The sequence below is a fragment of the Panulirus ornatus genome, chromosome 9 (genome assembly GCF_036320965.1).
Source record: "Panulirus ornatus isolate Po-2019 chromosome 9, ASM3632096v1, whole genome shotgun sequence".
Classification (NCBI taxonomy): domain Eukaryota; kingdom Metazoa; phylum Arthropoda; class Malacostraca; order Decapoda; family Palinuridae; genus Panulirus; species Panulirus ornatus.
This window is the reverse complement of record NC_092232.1, coordinates 43,676,889-43,696,223: the sequence shown is the minus strand read 5'-3', so window position 1 is coordinate 43,696,223 and position 19,335 is coordinate 43,676,889. Positions and strand designations below refer to the sequence as shown.

Below are 19,335 nucleotides of genomic sequence, written 5' to 3'. Positions count from 1 at the left end.
TTTACACCTCTTCTCTGTTTACCAAACCATTCTCCCTGACCATCTCACTTTGATTACCACCTCGACCAAAACACCCTATATCTGCCCCTCTATCATGAAACACATTCAACAAACCTTCAAAATACTCACTCCATCTCCTTCTCACATCACCACTACTTGTTATTACCTCCCCATTAGCCCCTTCACCGATGTTCCCATTTGTTCCCTTTTCTTACTCACTTTATTTACCTCTTTCAAAAACATCTTTTTATTCTCCCTAAAATTTAATGATACTCTCTCACCCCAACTCTCATTTGCCCTTTTTTTCACCTCTTACATCTTTCTCTTGACCTCTTGCCTCTTTCTTTTATACATCTCCCAGTCATTCGCATGAAATAGCACCCCCTCCCCACGCGCGCGCACAAGGTAGCACTAGGAAAACACAACAAAAGCCACATTCATTCACACTCAGTCTCTAAATGTCATGTGTAATGCACCAAAACCACGGCTCCCTTTCCACATCCAGGACCTACAAAACTTTCCATGGTTTACCCCGGACACTTCACATGCCCTGGTTCAATCCACTGACAGCACGTCGACCATGGTATACCACATCATTCCAATTCACTCAATTCCTTGAACGCCTTTAACCCTCCGCTATGTTCAGGCCCCAATCGCTCAAAATCTTTTCACTCCAACCTTCCACCTCCAATTTGGTCTCCCACTTCTCCTCATTCCCTCCACCTCTGATACATATATCCTCTTTGTCGGTCTTTCCTAACTCATTCTCTCCATGTGACCAAACCATTTCAATACACCCTCTTCTGCCCTCTGAACCACACTCTTTTTATTACCACACATCTCTCTTACCCCTTCATCATTACTTATTTGATCAAATGACCTCACACCACATACTGTCCTCAAACATTTAATTTCCAACACATCCGCCCTCCTCAGCACAACCCTATCTATAGCCCATGCCTCGCAAGCATATAACATTGATGGAACCTCTATTCCTTCAAATACCCATTTTTGCTCTCTGAGACAATGTTCTCGCCTTCCACACATTCTTCATAATCCCAGAACCTTCGCACCCTCCCCCACCCTATGACTCACTTTTGCTTCCATGTTCCCAGATATCTAAAACATTTCACTTCCTCCAGTTTTTCTCCATCCAAACTTACCTCCCAGTTAACTTGTCCCTCAACCATAATGAACCTAGTAACCTTGCTCTTATTCACATTTACTCTCAGCTTTCTTCTTTCACACACTTTACCAAACTCAGTCACCAACTTCTGCAGTTTCTCACCCGAATCAGCCACCAGCGATGTATCAACAGCAAACAACAACTGATTTACTTCCCAAGCCCTCTCATCCCAAACAGACTGTATACATGCCCCTCACTCTAAAACTCTTGCATTCACCTCCATAACCACCCCATCCATAAACAAATTAAACAACCATGGAGACATCACGCACCCCTGCCTCAAACCAACATTCTCTGGGAACCAATCACTTTCCTCTCTTCCTACTCATACACATGCCTTACATCCTTGGTAAACACTTTTCACTGCTTCTAGCAACTTACCTCCCACAACACATACTCTTAATACTTTCCACAGAGCATCTCTATCAACACTATCATATGCCTTCTACAGATCCATAAATGCTACATACAAATCCATTTGTTTTTCTAAGTAGTACTTCTCACATTAATTCTTCAAAGCAAACACCTGATCCACACATCCTCTACCACTTCTGAAACCACACTGCTCTTCCCCAATCTGATGCTCTGTACATGCCTTTACCCTCTCAATCAATACCCTCCCATATAACTTCCCAGGGAAGTAGTGCAAATTTATGGAAGATGTATAAGAGAGTGGCAAGAGGTCAAGAGAAAAGTGCAAGAGTTAAAAAAAGAGGGCAAATGAGAGGTGGGGTGAGAGAGTATCATCAAATTTAAGGGAAAATAAAAAGACATTTTGGAATGAAGGAAATAACGTGCGTAAGACAAGAGAACAAATGGGAACGCGCGTAAGACAAGAGAACAAATGGGAACATCAGTGAAGGGGCCAAGTGAGGAAGTGATAACAGCTAGTGATGGAGAGAGGAGATGGAGTGAGTATTTAGGTTTGTTGAATGCATTTGATGATAAGAGTGGCAGATATAGTGTGTTTTGGTCAAGGTGGTGGTGTGAAGTGAGAGGGTCAGGGAGAATGGTTTGGTGAAGAGATAAGAGGCAGTGAAAGCATTGCGGAAGATGAACTCCGGCAAGGCGGTGGGTTTGGATGGTATTGCATTGGAATTTTTTAAAAAGCAGGTGACTGTGGTGTTGACTGGTTGGTAAGGATGTTCACTGTATGTATGGACCATGGTGAGGTGCCTGAGGATTGGCAGAATGCATGCATAATGCCAATGTATAAAGGCATAGGGGATAAAGGTGAGTGTTCAAACTACAGAGGCATTAGTTTTTTGAGTATTCCTGCGATATTATATGGGAGGCTATTTATTCAGAGGGTAAAGGTATGTACCGAGCAACACATTGGGGAGGAGTAGTGTGGTTACAGAAGTGGTAGAGGATGTGTGGAATAGGTGTTTGCTTTGAAGAATGTATGTGAGAAATACTCAGAAAAACAAATGGATTTGTATGTAGCATTTATGGATCTGGAGAAGGCATATGATACGGTTGATAGAGATGCTTTGTGGAAGGTTTTAAGAGTATATGGTGTGGGAGGTAAGTTGCTAGAAGCAGTGAAAAGTTTTTAACGAGGATGTAAGGCTTGTGTATGAGTAAGAAGAGAGGAGAGTGACTGATACCCAGTGAAGGCCACTCTGTGGTAGGGGTGTGTGATGTCCCCATGGCTGTTTAATTCTTTTATGGATGGGGTGGTTAGGGAGGTAAATGCATGAGTTTTGGAGAGAGGGGAGGGTATGCAGTCTGTTTGGGATGAGAGGGTCTGGGAAGTGAGTCAGTTGTTGTTCACCAAAGATACAACTTTAGTGGCTGATTCGTGTGAGAAACTGCAGAGGTTGGTGACCGAGTTTGGAAAATTGTGTGAGAGGAGAAAGGTGAGAGTAAATGAGAATAAGAGCAAGGTTATTAGGCTCAGTAGAGTTGAGGGACAAGTCAACTGGGATGTAAGTTTGAATGGAGAAAATTGGAGGTGAAGTGTTTAAAAAATCTGGGAGTGGACTTAGCAGCAGATGGAATCATGGAAGCAGAAGTTAGTCACAGGGTGGGGGAGGGGCGAAGGTTCTAGGAGTGATGAAGAATGTGTGGAAAGAGAGAACATTATCTTGGAGAGCAAAACTGAGTATGTTTGAAGGAATAGTAGTTCTAACACTGTTATATGGTTGCGAGGCATGGGCTATAGACAGGGTTGAACAGAGTAAGGAGGATGTGTTGGAAATTATACTTGATTGCTGTTTCCTGATTCAGCAAGGCAGTGCCAGGAAACAGATGAAGAATGGTCCATCCACTTATATACACACATGTATATTATATATATTATATTATATTATACTTTGTTGCTGTCTCCCGCATTAGCGAGGTAGCGCAAGGAAACAGACGAAAGAATGGCCCAACCCACCATTTTTTTTTTTTTTTTTTTTTTTTTTTTTATACTTTGTCGCTGTCTCCCGCGTTTGCGAGGTAGCGCAAGGAAACAGACGAAAGAAATGGCCCAACCCCCCCCCATACACATGTATATACATACATCCACACACGCAAATATACATACCTACACAGCTTTCCATGGTTTACCCCAGACGCTTCACATGTCTTGATTCAATCCACTGACAGCACGTCAACCCCGGTATACCACATTGCTCCAATTCACTCTATTCCTTGCCCTCCTTTCACCCTCCTGCAAGTTCAGGCCCCGATCACACAAAATCTTTTTCACTCCATCTTTCCACCTCCAATTTGGTCTCCCTCTTCTCCTCGTTCCCTCCACCTCCGACACATATATCCTCTTGGTCAACCTTTCCTCACTCATTCTCTCCATGTGCCCAAACCATTTCAAAACACCCTCTTCTGCTCTCTCAACCACGCTCTTTTTATTTCCACACATCTCTCTCACCCTTACGTTACTTACTCGATCAAACCACCTCACACCACACATTGTCTTCAGACATCTCATTTCCAGCACATCCATCCTCCTGCGCACAACTCTATCCATAGCCCACGCCTCGCAACCATACAACATTGTTGGAACCACTATTCCTTCAAACATACCCATTTTTGCTTTCCGAGATAATGTTCTCGACTTCCACACATTCTTCAAGGCTCCCAGAATTTTCGCCCCCTCCCCCACCCTATGGTCCACTTCTGCTTCCATGGTTCCATCCGCTGCCAGATCCACTCCCAGATATCTAAAACACTTCACTTCCTCCAGTTTTTCTCCATTCAAACTCACCTCCCAATTTACTTGACCCTCAACCCTACTGTACCTAATAACCTTGCTCTTATTCACATTTACTCTTAACTTTCTTCTTCCACACACTTTATCAAACTCCGTCACCAGCTTCTGCAGTTTCTCACATGAATCAGCCACCAGCGCTGTATCATCAGCGAACAACAACTGACTCACTTCCCAAGCTCTCTCATCCCCAACAGACTTCATACTTGCCCCTCTTTCCAAAACTCTTGCCTTTACCTCCCTAACAACCCCATCCATAAACAAATTAAACAACCATGGAGACATCACACACCCCTGCCGCAAACCTACATTCACTGAGAACCAATCACTTTCCTCTCTTCCTACACGTACACATGCCTTACATCCTCGATAAAAACTTTTCACTGCTTCTAACAACTTGCCTCCCACACCATATATTCTTAATACCTTCCACAGAGCATCTCTATCAACTCTATCATATGCCTTCTCCAGATCCATAAATGCTACATACAAATCCATTTGCTTTTCTAAGTATTTCTCACATACATTCTTCAAAGCAAACACCTGATCCACACATCCTCTACCACTTCTGAAACCACACTGCTCTTCCCCAATCTGATGCTCTGTACATGCCTTCACCCTCTCAATCAATACCCTCCCATACAATTTACCACCAACATACACATGTATATACATACACGTCCACACATGCAAATATACATAACTATACATCTCAACGTATACATATATATACACACACAGACTTATACATATATACACATTTATAATTCATACTGTCTGCCTTTATTCATTCTCATCGCCACCCCGCCACACTTGAAATAACAACCCCCTCCCCCTGCATGTGCACGAGGTAGCGCTAGGAAAAGACAACAAAGGCCACATTCGTTAACACTCAGTCTCTAGCTGTCATGTATAATGCACTGAAGCCACAGCTCCCTTTCCACATCCAGGCCCCACAGAACTTTACATGGTTTACCCCAGATGCTTCACATGCCCTGGTTCAATCCATTGACAGCACGTCGACCCCGGTATACCACATTGTTCCAATTCACTCTATTCCTTGCACGCCTTTCACCCTTCTGCATGTTCAGGCCCCAATCACTCAGAATCTTTTTCACTCCATCTTTCCTCCTCCAATTTGGTCTCCCACTTCTCCTCGTTCCCTCCACCTCTGACACATATGTCCTCTTTGTCAATCTTTCCTCACTCATTCTCTCCATGTGACCAAACCACCTCAGAACACCCTTTTCTGCTCTCTCAACCGCACTCTATTTATTACCATACATCTCTCTTACCCTTTCATTACTTACTCGATCAAACCACCTCACACCACATGTTGTCCTCAAACATCTCATTTCCAGCACATCCACCCTCCTCCGCACAACTCTATCTATAGCCCACGCCTCGCAACCATATAACATTGTTGGAACCATTATTCTTTCAAACATACCCATTTCTGCTCATACAAGTACATATACATACATATACATATCAACATATACATACACATACATACGTATATACGAATGTACATATTCATACTTGCTTACCCTCATCCATTCCTTGTGCCACCCCACCCCACAGGAAAAAGCCTGCTTCAGCAAGGTTGTGCCAGGAAAACATAAAAAAGGCCACATTCATTCACACTCAGTCTCTAGCTGTCATGTGTAGTTCACCAAAAACACAGACCTCTTTTCCATGGTTTACCTCAGACATTTCACATGCCCTAGTTCAGTATACTGACAGCACATCAACCCCAGTATACTACATTGTTCTAATTAACTCTTTTCCTTGCATGCCTCTCACCCTCCTGTATGTTCAGGCCCTAATCACTCGAAATCATTTTCACTCTTTCCTTCCACCTCCAATTTGGTCTCCTGCTTTTCCTTGTTCCCTCCACCTTTGATAAATACATCCTCTGTCAATTTTTCCTGACTCATTCTTTCCATATGCCCAAACCATTATAACAAACCCTCTTCTGCTCTCTCAACTTCAACCACACTCTTTTAATGTGCATACATCTCTCTTACCCTTTCATTACTTACTTGACCAAACCACCTCACACCACATATTGTCTTCAAACATTTTATTTCCAACACATCCACCCTCCTCTATACAGCCAATGCCTCCCAACCATGTAATATTGTTGAAACTACTGTTCCTTACAACAAAACTTACCCATTTTTGCTCTTCAAGATAATGTTCTCTCCTTCCACACATTCTAAACTGCTCCCAGAACCTTCACCCCCTCCCCCACCCTGTGATTCACTTCCACTTTCATGGTTCCATTCACTGCTAAGCCTACTTCAAGATGTCCCAAATACTTCACTTCCTCCAACTTTTCTCCATTCAAACTTATATCCCAAATTACTTTCCCTTAGCCCTACTGAACCTAATAACCTTGCTCTTAATCACATTTACTCTCAACTTTCTCCTTTCAAACACCTTCCCAAACTCAGTCACCAACTTCTGCAGTTTTTCTTCTGGAACAGCCACCACAATTGCATCATCGGCGAACAAAAACTCACTTCCCAGTCCCTCTCATCCACAAAAAATGCGTTTTTGCCCCTATCTCCAAAACTCTTGCATTTACCTCCCTAATCACTCCATCCATAAACAAATCAAACAACCATGGGGACATCACACATTCCCACTGCAGACTGACCTTCACTGGGAAACAATCACTCTCCTCTCTTCCTACTCTTACACATGCTTTACATCCTTGATAAAAACTTTTCACTACTTGTAGCAGCTTACCTCCCACACCATATACCCTTAAGACCCTCTACAAAACATGTCTATCAACCCTATAATATGCCTTCTCCAGATCCATAAATGCTACATACAAATACATCTGTTTTTCTAAGTATTTCTCACATACATTCTTCAAAGCAAACACCTGATACACACATCCTCTACCACTTCTGAAACCACACTGCTCTTCCCCAATCTGGTGCTCTGTACATGCTTTCACCCTCTCAATCAATACCCTCCCATACAATTTACCAGGAATACTCAACAAACTTATGCCTCTGTAGTTTAAACACTCACCTTTATCCCCTTTGCCTTTGTACAATGGCACTATGCATGCATTCCGCAAATCCTCAGGCACTTAACCATGATCCATACTTACACTGAATATCCTTGCCCACCACTCAACAACACAGTCATCCCCTTTCTTAATAAATTCAACTGCAATACCATCCAAACCCGCCATCTTGACCACTCTGCTTAGCCATCGCATTTCATAATGACAAGTGACATTGTGATATTCTGAACCAAGATCACTTAAAAATTATCTAAACTGTTTTTGATGTTGTGCATATGCTCTAACTGCCAATAGAAATAACAAATGGCATTATATGACTCATTCTGATTCTTTTGGCACAAGTCTACTTAGTGAACAATGCAGTGCAAAACAACAATCTTAAGAGTTACATCCATCTTTCTTTCATCTGACTAGAAGTCTCACAGCAGCACCTTTATTCAACCTAACCATGGCTGAAGCTCCATCTGCTGTTGTACCAGTGAGTCTCTAACTTCAAATTGTGTTTAAGTAATATATCCATCACTTCACTGAACACCATCATGGTAGCTAGTTCCAAGAGTTCTTCAGTTACTTCAAAATCTGAAGCTGTGCCACATGTAAAAATGGCAAGCTAAGCAGAACCACAGTGTCCATAGATTCACCCATACACATAGAATAGGGCTCAAATTTATTCATCCTGTCCACTTTTTGTTTCTTCATATTGTATGCAATGTCATCATTCCTTCAAGAGACTATTATTATTTCTCTTTAAGCTGAAGGCTCCAGTCATGGACAAAAGTCCACATCAAGGCCTGGCCTTAACTGAAATATGGAGAGGATTATGAAAAGGAAAAAGAAAAAACAAAGTATTTTTGAATTTTTGGAAAAGTGAAAAAGCCTGTTTTTTGTAATGGGCCAGTTCATAGTTATTGGGAAAGACATGAGAGGGTAAAGAGTTCCAAAGCTCTGATGTGCAGGGAAAGAAGCAGGTATCAAAACAGCTCAACCTTGAGGTGCTGCTGGCCACACAATAATCATGTGATGCAGCAGCTTGCCAAGTATTGCATGGTCTAGTTAATGGTGTGGACACACAAGCAGCCAACTCATGGAAGCAAAAACCAAATCAATACCTATAAAAAAGTGTTAAGAACCTGTGCGTTTGTTATCACGAACCTACCTGTTCGTAGTGTCTATGATAGGGAATCTGTATGCTTAGGTAAGCCATGTGGTGACCTGGGAGGTCCCAAGAGATTCCTCGACTGGTCCCACATGTACCTGTGATCTCAAACACCTAAAGTCAGGTGGCCAAGATTAGCATTGCTTCTCACAACCAAGCTTCTCACAACCACCTGCTAATTACTTCTCAGGTCCCATGGTCAAGTGGCCCGGGGTCAGCCATGAGGTCATGCCTGGGAAAGTTCACCCACCCATCCTGTTTAAGTCATCAGAGATGCAGGGCTGGGCCTGTTAGACAGTATGAGGGCTAGACCTTAGGCATCCTCCAGCCAATCACATTAGGATGAGGGAGTGACAATCAGTCTCACGACCAATCAAGAATAAATGTGGCCATTCTGACCTATTGTAGCTGTAGGTGGCGGGTGCAAGGCATGGCAAGCTGTTCACGCTTGGCTGTTCCTTCCGATAAAAAAAGCTCACACGATAGTCTAGGAGCAGATTCCTTCAGCAGACCCGTGCCCAGAAAGGTAATGTAGGCTTTCCTTGTCGCGAACCCCCTAGCCACTGCAGCCCTAGATTGTAAGATGTTATACTGTGTCATGTCAGATCTGAGCGTAACAATGTATCATAACTTGTCATAGAATTGTCCAACAAATAAGCGTCTTCCATTATGCTTTTAAAGTCAACTTGTCATAAAAGAAAGAGATCTCCTGGTCTGAAATTTTACCTGGAACGTAGAATGTGGAATATTGAATGTTAAGAGTTAACGAAAGTGTATGTACCCGATTAATAAGCTTTGTTATCTTGTATTCTCATTTCATGTATTATATGTAGATTTAACCCGGGTGTTTGTTTTCAGCCCATAACATTAAGATAGCATTATCCAGTGTGTGCAACAAAAATAATTGATGGTCCTTCCCAGTAGGATTTGTAACAAGAGGGAAAGTGAACCAACATTGCAGCATAGGGCAAGGGTGTCAAGTCTGGAAGTTAGCCTGGGATAGTTTGTAAGACAGACTGCGTTCAACTCAACTCTGTCAAGTAAGGATGCAGAGACAGATCCACCCTAAAAAGTGAGAACAGGACTCCATACATGGATGAATTAATCCCTTGTATAAACGGAGCAACTGTTCTGAAGAGAAGTATCGACATCTAAACAGGACACCCATAATGTGGGGTTTCCAAGAAAGAGTGGATGCTACAGTCATGCCAAGTATGTTCATTGAGTCAAAGGTGGAATTACAGAAGTGTCAAAGGAGAGGCAAGAGTTGTGAGGCATTTTTGATACAGAGATGGGTAGAAAGTGGGTCTTGGAGGCATTAAACTTAACAAGATTGTGTGTACCCCACGGAAATATCCTATCCAAGTCTGAGTTTATTGAGGAAGCTGTATCAAGACGAGATGCAGGTCCAGTGGGAAAAGAGGAAGCAGAACTGAAGGATGTGGATGAATACTGTTGAGTCATCAGCATATGAGTGCATTGGATCATTTGTGGAGGGGAGGAAAATGTTGAAAAAAGGAGAAAAAGTGTAGGGGACATGACAGAACCTTGAGGGACACCACTGTTGATGGAGAAAAGGGGGAGGCTGATCCATCAACAACCACAGAGATACATCGGCCAGAGAGGAAGCTAGAAATGGAGGATCAAAGTGAGGGAGGGAAGCCAAAAGAGAGGAGCTTTGAGATGAGACCCCCGATGTCACATCCTGTCAAAAGCCTTGGATATGTCAAGGGCAAAAAAAGCCATTTCTTTTCTGGACAAAATTTTTGCTGCAATTCATTCAACAATATATTCACTGACAGTATAACTCATTCTGTGCTACATTCAGCATTTGCATCAACTTTGGTGCATAATTCTTTCTGTCCATCATCAAAGCTAATATGTCTTTTCCTAGTTGTCCTTTAATTTCATTATACTTTTTGGTATGTTTTGATGTACAGTGACAGCAAATTTTGTATTCTTTCATCACTGCAATAGATTCCAAACATACTGAGCATACTGGTTTATCCTAGAAACTAACAAAAAGTATTTTTCAGTTCAATCATTTCCAAACTGTCGGCATTTACTATCTACCTTCCTCTTCTTTATAACAGACAGCCCCATAAAGTGTATTGAAATCAATATCAATAGTATAATAATATAACAAATAACAATATAACAAATGTAACAAATAAAACCATGGAAAGTTCTGTATGGCCTAGATGTGAAAGGGGAGCTGTGGTTACATTACATTGCACATGATAGCTAGAGTCTGAGTGGGGACAAATGTGGCCTTTGTTGTCTTTTCCTAGCACTACCTTGTGCACATGTGGGGAAGGGGAGGGAGTCATTTCATGTGTGGCGGGGTGGCAGCAGGAATGGATGAAGGCAGCATGTATGAATATGTGCATGTATATATGTATATGTCTGTGAATGTATATGTATGTATACGTTGGAATGTATAGGTATCCATATGTGCATGTGTGGGCGTTTATGTATATACATGTGTATGTGGGTGGGATGGGCCATTCTTTCGTCTGTTTCCTTGCGCTACCTCGCTAACGCGGCAGACAGCGACAAAGTATAATAAAAAAGATATAAGATAAATAACACACTATGTATGAAAAGCAGCACACAACCACTTGTTTACCCTTTTCATAGGTAACTGATGGACAACATAGTTGCAGAATCAGGCTTGGTGGTGAGTGCTGAATCTGAACACACAAATAACACGGTTTGAACTGATACTTTCTTGAAAAGAGCAATGTACATGATACAAACTACAGATTATTCTGATACTACCAAGTGAGTTAATGTAACTGAATCAAAAGTAAGAGTAAAACTTGGTTTGTATTATCCTATTCTTTGTTTATTGCATATATGCAAATCATCATAAATTACATTTACTTACAACTCACACTTATGAATAAATACTGCTAAGCACTCGTGGACCTAATGAAATTGCTTGGTGGGGCCTGATGTAGCCCACGGGGCATAGTTTGGTTACCCATGATCTAGATAAAAACAAGAATACCATCTGTTAGCAAGCTCACTACCCTCCATGGTCGAAAAACATACTTTTCCTCGAAATTTCGGAGTTTTGATCGCACAAAACGTTTCAGAAAGTTTATTTTGAGATACTCAACTGACATGGGAAAGCATACTCCGGGAGATCTCTGTATATATCTTATCAATTAAATCTTAGTGAGAAAATGCTGGACTTTAAACAGACCATTTTTCAATGAAAACCATTTAAGCTAGCATGGTAAACAAAACAATTTTCAGGAAATAAGTTAACATAGAGTAAATATTAAGAGTTCCTCAAAGACTTCTACATGCCCAATATCATCAAATGATTTCACGTTCTTTTTACAATATCTGTACTTGTATGAGGGAAAATCATAATCTATCTATTCTCATTTTACCATTATCCAGTTTTTCAAGGGCAGAGTTAATGATATTTCAAAAATTTGGGTTACACAAATAAAATTCTACATGCTTTCTATATCTGATGTGTAACCTAAAGAAAACCATAAAGTTTCTTTCTTATGTGTGGAAGATTTATAGGCACTGTTAAAACAAAAAAGACATCAATCAAAATTTCCAAACTGACTGTATACACATAACTCTGGTACTGATTTTACTTTTTAGGTGTAATAATCTCTTTATCCCATACTCTAATTCAATAAATATAAGGTTTAGTCCTAAACTCTCCTCACAGTTATGAATAAAATTTTCCTTAATTTAACTATACACACACCAACCACTAAAACCAAAGCATGCCATCACTTTTTAACTAAAATTCCAAACCTTGCAAAATGTGAGATGAACAGCCATCTGGAAGTCCAGTTCTTCTTGCAGTGTCATCACTTCCTCGGTAGATCTCACATGTGAGGTAGTTTCTTTGGAATTTTCTCCCATGCATAGCTTGTGCCTCCTTAAACTGTTGAAACTATGCTGGGGACTCATCCAGTTCACTCTTGTCAGAGGCATTTTCTCCCTTGAAGGACTCCTATGAGGATTTCTCTGCATTGGCTTTGGTGGACTACTGGAAACCAATGAAACAGTTGGTCCATCAGCTCTGCTAGTTGGCGGAGGATCTGAGTTCCTTGTAAGCCATTCAAGGGATGAACCTGATGACTTGGGTTTGGCCACTGCTTCATCCTGTTTCTTAGTCACATTAGAAGTATTTGTCACTTTGAAATGAACCACTCTAAGCAAACTGTAGTTTACAGGCAGAGATGATATTGCCTTTACAGCATTATCCTGTAAAATACAGCAAAAAGTTAACATTTGTTAACTACAACTAAAGCAGAGAGCATGTACAAATAAAGACTTGGGAATAACAATGAGACAAACTGCATAAAAGATAAACTGAAAGCAATCTAATTCCTTTGCTGAATCCAGAGGCGATGAGTGACACATCCAAATGTCATATGTCCACTGTCAATATCTATCTATCTATCAAATTCTCTGACACCTGATCCCTACTAGAACTCCTTCAAGGGGGAGGCAACAGCAATAGTCTCTCCATAACTAGTGAACTCCAGTGTCATTTCTTTGCCTTAAGTGCCTCACCCTTAACAGGCCACTGGCAGAAGGCAACTCTAGCAGTGCTTAAAGAGGCTCCTACCTAATGTTCCTACAGACTACTTCTTCCTGAAGCTCCGGCCTGCTGATCCTAACAACTACTTCTATTTACTGCTCTTAACATTTTAACCAAAGGCAAGGTTAGCGCATTCTGCTCCGCAGGATAACTAGGGTTACGAAGAATGAGCAATGTGAGTTAAAAGTTGTCAAACGTTATGTAAAAGGAGAGAATGTGTTTCTGGACAGAATGCCAATAGTGCAGATGAGGGTGAAGCAGAAAAAAAACAGCTACCTGGGACAGAGGAGTGCAACTTAACAACCACTGAAGTGCTGGCTCACTATGCAAGTATCACTAAACCTCCCGACACCCAGGCAGAAAGTACTGGTAATACACCTCCCTTGTTAGCTGCTTGCCAACTACTAATTAATGTCACTTGCAATACACTTACTGGTATGTGTGTGCATGTGCACTGATACACACACACACACACACACACACATACACACACGTGCAAAAGGTCACAGTGGTGTGCGTGATCTAGTATATGCATATAACCACAAGGAAAATGAAACATGATAAGTTCCCAAATGCACTTTTGTGACATAATCACATAGTCTGGGGAGATACAATAATGAGATAGATGCGGAACAGTTAGTTGAAATACAAGGAGAGACGTAGTTAAGACCCCCACTGGTAAACACGTGTTAACAGGGGGTGGTGTTTGTGTTGGTAGTGTTTGAGTCTGGCATTATGCCCATCAAAAAATTATCATTAAGTGCACAGGAAAGGGAACTGTTTACAAATTTTGCCTACAACAAAGCTATCATGTTTGTATAGACCTTCACTAACATTAATGTTATAATTCTTTGTAATGCATGGTGGACAGAAGAGATTATAAATGCTGTGAAAGAGAAAAAAGGCATACTGTAGATTAATCAATAAGAATGTACCAGTTGAAGCTCAGTAAAGGGGAGGGAAGAATACAAAATATGTAAGTGAAGGAGATGAAGATTTTGAAAAGACGTTAAGTAGAAAGTTTTGGGATAAGAAACTATACTGGAAGGAGATGAAAAAAGAAAGGGGTGGATGTAAGGGTGGAAATGTTGACGTGAAAAGTACAGTAGGGGAGTTGCTGAATCAAAAGGAGGAAGTAAAAGGAAGATAGAAAGAGTATTTTTGAAGAACTGGTGAATGTGGAAGAAGGGAAGGCAGCAGTTGTTACATGCATGGGTATGAAAGATGGAAGGAAGGGGATGCAAGTGCAAGGGCCTGTAGTAAAGAGGGAAGCAAGGTCAATAATGAGGCTGAAGGCAGGAAAGGCACCTGGTGTGGATGGGATTACAGCTGAAATGCTGAAGCATGGAGGAGAAATTGTGATACAGTGGATGCATCTTACATGTAATTCAGTATGGAGAAAGAAGGTTGTGCCTGAGGATTGGGTGAAAGCTATCATTGTTCCTTTATTCAGAGGAAAAGGTGCTAAGGATGTATGTAGCAATTATAGAGGAATAAGTCTTAAATATCCCAGGAAGAGTATGCAAGAATATTAACTGACAGAGTGATGGAAGTAACTGAATGCAGAATAAAAGAAGAGCTAGGGGGTTACAGGAAAGATAGGGGATGTATGGCTCAGATTTATGTAGCAAAGATGACTGTGGAAAAGTATTTAGTGAAAGGTAAGAAACTGTACATAGCTTTTATTGATCTGAAGAAAGCATATAACAGAGTCGAGCAGAATGCTTTATGGGATGCATTAATGATATATGGTATAGAGGGACAAGTGTTGGATGGTGTGAAAGCCTTCTATAGAAGAGCAAATGGAGAGCTCAGCGAAAGTTTTGGGATACATACAGGTGTCAGGCTGGGCTGTGTGATGTCACCATGGCTTTTTGATATATATATATATATATATATATATATATATATATATATATATATATATATATATATATATATATATATATATTTTTTTTTTTATACTTTGTCGCTGTCTCCTGCGTTTGCGAGGTAGCGCAAGGAAACAGACGAAAGAAATGGCCCAACCCCCCCCCATACATATGTATATACATACGTACACACACGCAAATATACATACCTACACAGCTTTCCATGGTTTACCCCAGACACTTTACATGCCTTGATTCAATCCACTGACAGCACGTCAACCCCGGTATACCACATCGCTCCAATTCACTCTATTCCTTGCCCTCCTTTCACCCTCCTGCATGTTCAGGCCCCGATCACACAAAATCTTTTTCACTCCATCTTTCCACCTCCAATTTGGTCTCCCTCTTCTCCTCATTCCCTCCACCTCCGACACATATATCCTCTTGGTCAATCTTTCCTCACTCATTCTCTCCATGTGCCCAAACCACTTCAAAACACCCTCTTCTGCTCTCTCAACCACGCTCTTTTTATTTCCACACATCTCTCTTACCCTTACGTTACTCACTCGATGAAACCACCTCACACCACACATTGTCCTCAAACATCTCATTTCCAGCACATCCATCCTCCTGCGCACAACTCTATCCATAACCCACGCCTCGCAACCATACAACATTGTTGGAACCACTATTCCTTCAAACATACCCATTTTTGCTTTCCGAGATAATGTTCTCGACTTCCACACATTCTTCAAGGCTCCCAGAATTTTCGCCCCCTCCCCCACCCTATGATCCACTTCCGCTTCCATGGTTCCATCCACTGCCAGATCCACTCCCAGATATCTAAAACACTTCACTTCCTCCAGTTTTTCTCCATTCAAACTCACCTCCCAATTGACTTGACCCTCAACCCTACTGTACCTAATAACCTTGCTCTTATTCACATTTACTCTTAACTTTCTTCTTCCACACACTTTACCAAACTCAGTCACCAGCTTCTGCAGTTTCTCACATGAATCAGCCACCAGCGCTGTATCATCAGGGAACAACAACTGACTCACTTCCCAAGCTCTCTCATCCCCAACAGACTTCATACTTGCCCCTCTTTCCAAAACTCTTGCATTTACCTCCCTAACAACCCCATCCATAAACAAATTAAACAACCATGGAGACATCACACACCCCTGCCGCAAACCTACATTCACTGAGAACCAAATGAGAGTTGGGGTGAGAGAGTATCATTAAATTTTAGGGAGAATAAAAAGATGTTCTGGAAGGAGGTAAATAAAGTACGTAAGACAAGGGAGCAAATGGGAACTTCAGTGAAGGGCGCAACTGGGGAGGTGATAACAAGTAGTGGTGATGTGAGAAGGAGATGGAGTGAGTATTTTGAAGGTTTGTTGAATGTGTTTGATGATAGAGTGGCAGATATAGGGTGTTTTGGTCGAGGTGGTGTGCAAAGTGAGAGGGTTAGGGAAAATGATTTGGTAAACAGAGAAGAGGTAGTGAAAGCTTTGCGGAAGATGAAAGCCGGCAAGGCAGCAGGTTTGGATGGTATTGCAGTGGAATTTATTAAAAAAGGGGGTGACTGTATTGTTGACTGGTTGGTAAGGTTATTTAATGTATGTATGACTCATGGTGAGGTGCCTGAGGATTGGCGGAATGCGTGCATAGTGCCATTGTACAAAGGCAAAGGGGATAAGAGTGAGTGCTCAAATTACAGAGCTATAAGTTTGTTGAGTATTCCTGGTAAATTATATGGGAGGGTATTGATTGAGAGGGTGAAGGCATGTACAGAGCATCAGATTGGGGAAGAGCAGTGTGGTTTCAGAAGTGGTAGAGGATGTGTGGATCAGGTGTTTGCTTTGAAGAATGTATGTGAGAAATACTTAGAAAAGCAAATGGATTTGTATGTAGCATTTATGGATCTGGAGAAGGCATATGATAGAGTTGATAGAGACGCTCTGTGGAAGGTATTAAGAATATATGGTGTGGGAGGAAAGTTGTTAGAAGCAGTGAAAAGTTTTTATCGAGGATGTAAGGCATGTGTACGTGTAGGAAGAGAGGAAAGTGATTGGTTCTCAGTGAATGTAGGTTTGCGGCAGGGGTGTGTGATGTCTCCATGGTTGTTTAATTTGTTTATGGATGGGGTTGTTAGGGAGGTAAATGCAAGAGTTTTGGAAAGAGGAGCAAGTATGAAGTCTGTTGGGGATGAGAGAGCTTGGGAAGTGAGTCAGTTGTTGTTCGCTGATGATACAGCGCTGGTGGCTGATTCATGTGAGAAACTGCAGAAGCTGGTGACTGAGTTTGGAAAAGTGTGTGGAAGAAGAAAGTTAAGAGTAAATGTGAATAAGAGCAAGGTTATTAGGTACAGTAGGGTTGAGGGTCAAGTCAATTGGGAGGTGAGTTTGAATGGAGAAAAACTGGAGGAAGTGAAGTGTTTTAGATATCTGGGAGTGGATCTGGCAGCGGATGGAACCATGGAAGCGGAAGTGGATCATAGGGTGGGGGAGGGGGCGAAAATCCTGGGGGCCTTGAAGAATGTGTGGAAGTCGAGAACATTATCTCGGAAAGCAAAAATGGGTATGTTTGAAGGAATCGTGGTTCCAACAATGTTGTATGGTTGCGAGGCGTGGGCTATGGATAGAGTTGTGCGCAGGAGGATGGATGTGCTGGAAATGAGATGTTTGAGGACAATGTGTGGTGTGAGGTGGTTTGATCGAGTGAGTAACGTAAGGGTAAGAGAGATGTGTGGAAATAAAAAGAGCGTGGTTGAGAGAGCAGAAGAGGGTGTTTTGAAGTGGTTTGGGCACATGGAGAGGATGAGTGAGGAAAGATTGACCAAGAGGATATATGTGTCGGAGGTAGAGGGAACAAGGAGAAGAGGGAGACCAAATTGGAGGTGGAAAGATGGAGTGAAAAAGATTTTGTGTGATCGGGGCCTGAACATGCAGGAGGGTGAAAGGAGGGCAAGGAATAGAGTGAATTGGAGCGATGTGGTATACCGGGGTTGACGTGCTGTCAGTGGATTGAAGCAGGGCATGTGAAGCGTCTGGGGTAAACCATGGAAAGCTGTGTAGGTATGTATATTTGCGTGTGTGGACGTAGGTATATACATGTGTATGGGGGGGGTTGGGCCATTTCTTTCGTCTGTTTCCTTGCGCTACCTCGCAAACGCAGGAGACAGCGACAAAGTATAATAAAGAAAAAAAAAAAAAAAAATATATATATATATATATATATATATATAATATATATATATATATATATATATATATATATATATATATATATATATTTCTTCTTTTCTTTCATACTATTCGCCATTTCCCGCATTAGCGAGGTAGCGTTGAGAACAGAGGACTGGGCCCTTGAGGGAATATCCTCACCTGGGCCCCTTCTCTGTTCCCTCTTTTGCTTTGTCGCTGTCTCCCGCGTTTGCGAGGTAGCGCAAGGAAACAGACGAAAGAAATGGCCCAACCCACCCCCCATACACATGCCTTGATTCAATCCACTGACAGCACGTCAACCCCGGTATACCACATCGCTCCAATTCACTCTATTCTTTGCCCTCCTTTCACCCTCCTACATGTTCAGGCCCCGATCACACAAAATCTTTTTCACTCCATCTTTCCACCTCCAATTTGGTCTCCCTCTTCTCCTCGTTCCCTCCACCTCCGACACATATATCCTCTTGGTCAATCTTTCCTCACTCATTCTCTCCATGTGACCAAACCATTTCAAAACACCCTCTTCTGCTCTCTCAACCACGCTCTTTTTATTTCCACACATCTCTCTTACCCTTACGTTACTTACTCGATCAAACCACCTCACACCACACATTGTCCTCAAACATCTCATTTCCAGCACATCCATCCTCCTGTGCACAACTCTATCCATAGTCCACGCCTCGCAACCATACAACATTGTTGGAACCACTATTCCTTCAAACATTCCCATTTTTGCTTTCCGAGATAATGTTCTCGACTTCCACACATTCTTCAAGGCTCCCAGAATTTTCACCCCCTCCCCCACCCTATGATCCACTTCCGCTTCCATGGTTCCATCCGCTGCCAGATCCACTCCCAGATATCTAAAACACTTCACTTCCTCCAGTTTTTCTCCATTCAAACTCACCTCCCAATTGAATTGACCCTCAACCCTACTGTACCTAATAACCTTGCTCTTATTCACATTTACTCTTTAACTTTCTTCTTTCACACACTTTACCAAACTCAGTCACCAGCTTCTGCAGTTTCTCACATGAATCAGCC

At 41.8% G+C, this 19,335-nt stretch overlaps 1 protein-coding gene across 5 annotated transcripts in view; it reads right to left on the bottom strand.

Moving 5' to 3' along the window:
- LOC139750374 (uncharacterized) overlaps positions 1-19,335 on the bottom strand; it is a 195,136-nt gene that overhangs the window by 23,366 nt on the left and 152,435 nt on the right. For all 5 annotated transcript variants that reach the window (XM_071665097.1, XM_071665101.1, XM_071665098.1 and 2 more), the window contains one exon: positions 12,395-12,850. In XM_071665097.1, the coding sequence (XP_071521198.1) occupies positions 12,395-12,850 (456 nt within the window). The remainder of the gene's footprint in view (positions 1-12,394; positions 12,851-19,335) is intronic.